At 48.3% G+C, this 5,909-nt stretch overlaps 1 protein-coding gene across 1 annotated transcript; it reads right to left on the reverse strand.

The window, feature by feature from the left end:
- Positions 1-573: 573 nt before the first annotated feature.
- LOC146755226 (GTPase-activating protein CdGAPr-like) lies at positions 574-3,900 on the reverse strand. The gene is made up of 5 exons (XM_085526281.1): positions 3,112-3,900; positions 2,846-2,927; positions 2,449-2,575; positions 2,110-2,251; positions 574-591 (listed from the first exon to the last, which is right to left on the reverse strand). Exons 1-5 carry the CDS (start codon positions 3,160-3,162, stop codon positions 574-576), a joined length of 420 nt encoding a protein of 139 aa, XP_085382407.1. The 5' UTR covers positions 3,163-3,900.
- Between the last annotated feature and the right edge of the window lie 2,009 nt (positions 3,901-5,909).

A 5,909-nucleotide genomic window follows, 5' to 3' on the forward strand; every position in this document is an offset into this window, starting at 1 on the left:
TTAGCATGAGGCAAGTCATCCTTAAGAGACCATAAAAGCAAGCGATGAAATCGCTAACTACTGTGACATACCAGGTACCACATCTGACTGCTGTGGAACAGAACAAGCACATATGGGACAGTACACAATTCAACATCAACTCAGCAATGACTGACATCACTCCCATAGAAATTCTGAAACAGAGCTGTGAAAAATGAAAAGTAAAACATTCAGCATTTTCATTGGCATTTTGGTAAAGTTGCTGTAATAATGTAACAATAATGTAATGTAATGTAATGATGTAATAACTTCCTCCATTTTAAAGCCAGAGAATTCTGCCCTCTGAACAACCAGCAACAAGATTTGTGGTGCTCTGTTAAACTTTTTCCAGCTCTACAGCATCTTTCAAAAGGCAATGGGACCAGTAGGCTGCATTCGTATGTACCATCCCACCTGCCCCCGTGTTCTTGAGAACTCCACAACTCCAACAGAAGATATTATCATATTTAAATGCCTTTTGGCTTACCCCTACAGTAACTTTCTCCATGATTTTTAGTGCAACTTTTTCACCAGACAGAAGATGCCGCATAAGATTTACGTTTGCAAAACCACCTACAAATCAAAACACAGATGCTTAAAGTTGAGTGTGAATTCTTCTCTAATATAACATTACAATTTCCAACTGGTTTAAAAAACGAATTTCAAATTTATACAAATGAAACCTGACTTAGAGAACTGACAAGAGCTGTTAATCTATTCTCAGATTAATTCTAGAGTGGTGAGACAGACTGTTAGGCGTGCTGTTTCTGTACAAAGATGACACTTACCCGTTCCAACTGTTTCATGGAATTCCTAGTACTTGAGAATTTCCTCGTAGTCACTGACAGACATCCTGAATGTGCAAGAACTGAAGATCCTCCAAGCACGTGCAATGAGGAAGTGCCAGCAGTGTTCACATCCTACTTAGGACATATTCTTAGAGGCAGAAGGGACACTCATGGCAGATCCAGCAATGCTCATCTTCTCACCAACGTGCATCCCCCTCTCACCCAGCAACAACAAAACACAGTGCATGAAGCTGGCTTCACTTAGGTTAACAATATGGAACATCCCTCAGGGCTTTGTGCCACAGAGCAGTAGCAGGGCTGGACTACAGCTTGAGGAAGCAGTGGAAGCCTTTCCCTGTATGGTTACAGTGTCCCTGCACGCACCCCACAGCCAGAGCGTTGCAAGCTGAGCTGTCTTGCTGTTTCTTGTACTCATCCCAATCTCTGCGAATGAAAACTCAGAATTCAGTCAAGGCGTTGATTGAGCACGAGCATGCCTTTATTCAATAGGAAAAAGAAGGGGGTGTGAGGTCTGGAGGAAAGATGGGACTCATTCTCTGTTGTCTGACGAGAGTGTCTCAGAAGTCGTGCTGTTGCCTGGAGCCTGGGACTCTTGGCCTGATTCTACCTCCCCCTCCAAGATGTTTGGCTTCTCCTCTGTAATGCTGACCTGAGCCTGCATGGTTGTGCTGCTGTCGGGGCACTCGTGCTGTGCTTGGGATGGGCTGTCTCGAAAGGCACTCGGTTCAGGCTGGTGCCTGAGGAGTCTGGCAGGCTCAGGTCAGCAGCTTCAACAGGTATGGGATGAACGAGAGCTTCAACGATGATGGCATTCTTCTCTTTATAACTGATGTTATACGGAAGGCTTTCATCTGAACTGCAGCATCCTGTGCTTAGTAACAGTTCTTCATTGATGGAATCACAGGATGCTGCATCGTAACATGCCTGGCGTCTTGGAGATATACAAGGGCTCGGGTCACCTAGGAAGGAGTAGACGCACAGCAGTTAGTGTCAAAGTTTCACAAGATGAATCATGAAACAGGTTCTTGACATTTGGCTATGCAGTGATGGTGAGCAGAAGCAAATAGGCTTCTAGCAACAGTGTCACTGTCTTGAAAGTGATCCTCGTGCAGGTCCAGCTCTTGTGTTGACAAGAGACTCATTTGGGAAAGACAGGGGTCAACTGAAGATGTCAGGCACAGGCTTGAATGCCAGAAGGATGTACAAGCCCACTGAAAGCATGAATTCTACCTGTGTTGCTGACAAGCAGTGTTTTGAAAGCTGGATTTGCATGCTTACCTGCCAGGACCAAGACTTCAGCTTCAGAGGGCTCCCTGGCACTGCTCTGCAGTTGGCGTTTGGCCACAGGGGATGGTTTGCCCAGGCAGAAGCAGGAACGCCAACTGCAAGCTGCTGACTCTGCCCTCTTACTGGGAGAACTCATTCTGCAGAGAAAACAGAGCATGCTGTCAGTCGTGGTGCAGGGTGAGGGAAGAGCTGCACCGAACCCTTGCCAATAGTTGCCTGTTCCTGGTAATGCCTGGTTTCTGCTGAAACACAGCTTAGAAAAGCGCTCTGTTTCAAACAGCAGAGGATGCTTCCATTCCTACAGCTCAGCCCTCAAGTCCTGTTGGCTAAATACCTCTCAACGATGTCAAGCAGGGACATGGATCCCGGGAATGTTGGAGGCTCAGGCTGCTTCGCTCTCCTGGGGCAGGCCTTCAACAGGGAACGAAGGCAGGAGATGAACTTGCCCCGTTTCTTTGGCTCTGCGCAACAAAACAAAAAAACAAGTTCATTTCAGCCCTGGCTCGGTTGGACGAAGCCGAGTGCAACACATTCAACAGAACACGTAACAACAGAAAGCATGTTCCCAACAAAGACACGCAAGAACGGATTTTCCCCATCCCTGGAGGTGCCCAAGGAGCTTAATGCAGTTCTCTTTCTAAGCTTGCTCAACTCGGGCATTAATGAACCCCCTGAAAGCCACGTTCAGACCCCATTTTACTAACCCGCATTGTCAAATGTAAAATACGCACCTGGCTTTGGCAACGAATGTAGGATGGACTCGGGCAGTTCTCCCCTGATGAGTTCCACGCACTCACCAGGGAAAAAACCAACCTGTAATAAGAACAAAAAGACAGGTGAGCATTAGCCCGAGCCCAGAGCCAAAGGGAAGGTCCTCTGACACCGACACAGGGCAACTGTTTGCATCCAGAAGCCATCCTGTGCAGGCAGAGCAGCTCCAACCGGAGATTCCCGACTCTACTGAAGCTGTGCTCTCTAGTCAAAAATGTGTGCCTACCTCAAAGCCACGCTTGCCTCTCCACCAGGGGCTCATCTCCTTTGGTGGCATATCAACAATGCACACGATGTCTCCAACCTGCAAAAGATTGAAACATCAATCCCAGCTTCAGCACAGCTAAAACAAAAGCCTTCTTCTACGACACAAAATATGAGAGTATTCCCGAGGCGTTCACACTCTATACTACTCTCTGTGCACAACAACAAGGAACGCCTGGAACTGCTTACCTCCAGAGAGAGCTCATCCGGCCCCTGGGCGACGTGGCTCCTAATAACATGGGCTGCCGCAATCGCTGGTACGTTTAAAGATGACATAGCACGCACCAGCTGCGGCTCCCGCATGTTATCAGCCTGCAAAACAGAGCACAGGCCGTGGTCAGGAGATGAGGACAAACCAGGAGGATTTCAAGGTGAGGAGCACATCTGCAAAGAAAGCTGCAGCAACTGCGCTCCGTCCTTATCAGGAGCACTTCAGAAGGAGCTGCACGTCTCATCACAGTTATTTCCCTTTCTGGCGTGCATTGCCAGGCCATGCAAAGATGCATCTCTCTCTACCCAGACTAATCAGCAATGGCACTGGCACAGACGGGTGGCCAGGCCCTTTTTGGCCCATTCTTTCCTGCAGGAGAGTACACCTGCAGCTCCTTCTAATGGCTCAACACAGGGAAAAAAGACCGGCCAGAGCTTCATACTGTACCTCCGTCGCCGCCAACTCAGGCTCACAGCTGATCCCACTGCACGCAGCACCCATCACAGCAAGTGTGAACAGCTGGAACAGAGCAGAAACACACTTCTGTTTTCTCTATTCACACAGCACAGTATGGACAGACTTCTTCAGAGCTACCCGCGCATACCCTGCGGCAAAACCATGCGGGGGGACAAAACATGGCACGTACCTGGCAGTGAGATCACCTCAAGCTATCTGCAGCAGTTCCTTGTCGCTTTGCTCGGATGAAATGAGAGCAAAAGCTGCACCGAGGCAGTGGCGGAGGGTGAGGAGAGGAGAGAGAAAGAGCAGGTCAGTGAGCAGGGCTAAGACAGTCATGGAATAACACACACAGCACAACTGTCCCACCCACTTGCTGCAAGACATGCTGAGTCTCAGGCTACGTGATGCCTGTCCGCCCAGCAACTTTACAATGCTTCCACTACTGAGCAAAGACAATGGAAGAAGCACGGGACAGGTACCAACTTTACTGATACCCCCTTTGGAACGTGTGTACCGGGGAAAATTACGTCTGATGGTCAAGAGTAAGCAATACGGTGCTGTGAGCTCAAACAGCCAGCAGTTCTCAACACCTCACTGCCCACCCATCCATCCCACGTCAGCTCAGCTTACCTACAAGCTGCTGCACACGACGGTGAGAAGAAAAAGCACTAAAGATACTAACTAAAGCCACTAACTAAAGGCACTAACTAACTAACGGCACTAACTAACTAAAGGCACTAACTAACTAACGGAACTAACTAACTAACGGCACTAACTAACAACAGTAACTAACTAACAACGCTAACTAACAACACTAACTAACTAACAAAACTAACTAACAAAACTAACTAACTAACGGCACAAAAGGCACAAGAACAACAAGACAACCAACCACTCCGACCACTAGCTCACCCACAAAGGAACACAGAACGCACCGCTCCTCCCCTCATTCCAGCCGCTTATGACATCACCAACGGCCAACAGCCTGGTCCACCATGACCCCCCACAAGGCGGGGAGCCAAGACCACGTGGTCACATCTGATTCCAACACGGCACCACAACATTCCAGGACTCAGTGTGGGCTTGGAATTCTATCCTGGTGTGGCAGCGCAATGGGAGGTGTTAGGGCACAGCTGAAGAGCTGACAGACAACGGACGTTTCCAAAGGAGGGTGCCAGATTAACTCTCAGCATTCTCTTGCGGGGCTCTTAGGAATGCTTCAAACCCATTTTCACTGCCTAGCTCATTTCTAGAAAGTCCAGTTGAGAAATGCTCACTTTGTCTGGGGAACGCCTCTATGCATCATGAATGAAAAATAAAATAAAATGGGCACGCGACCCTATGAAACTTACCTCTCTGCCCTTGTTGTCAGCCAGACACCTCAGATGAGCATGACGTGTCCCTGCTCCTGAATGAAGATTCACCCAAGTCTGTGTTCCTCTCTGCTCCATCTCTGGGTCTAAAAGAAACACAGACAGAGATGATTACAAGATCCTTTGTGCAGACGAAAGACAAGGGTGCACATGAATTCTGTTTAGCAAGAAATAGTACATTCCCAATGGTAGTACTTGAATCCTCCTTTGGGGCTGGAGCTCAACAGGTCAACACATCAGAAATAACACAAAGTGCATCTGGAAGACGTGTCTCAAAGCCCAGAAAATCCAACACGGGAGGGGGCTGGACAGTGGACCACAAGTGTCCATTTCCATTGCAGCTCCCTGTAGAGAACAGCACCAATCAGCAGGCGTGAATCAGTTCATTCACAAGCTGCACAATGACTCTGTTCTTTACATGATAAAGAAACACACAGAGATTCCTGACCAAAAAGTTGGGAGTTAATAACGACCAAAGAGGTTCCTGTTCCTACGCCTCATCCTCTCACCCCAACTCCTGGGTGATGCCCACAGGCTTCAAGTCAGCTCTCAAATCCATTGAACTCCAGTCACAGAACTCCATCAAGAAGGATGTCACACATGTGACACTTACATACATTTTGCATCAGAAACAGTGACGCCAGCAGGAGCAGGGAGGTGACTGTCCCCCTGTACTCAGCACTGGTGAGGCCACAACTCTAATTCTGTGTCCAGTTT

This window comes from Coturnix japonica, chromosome 35 (genome assembly GCF_054131305.1).
Source record: "Coturnix japonica strain WE chromosome 35, WE-NBRP24, whole genome shotgun sequence".
NCBI classification, from domain to species: domain Eukaryota; kingdom Metazoa; phylum Chordata; class Aves; order Galliformes; family Phasianidae; genus Coturnix; species Coturnix japonica.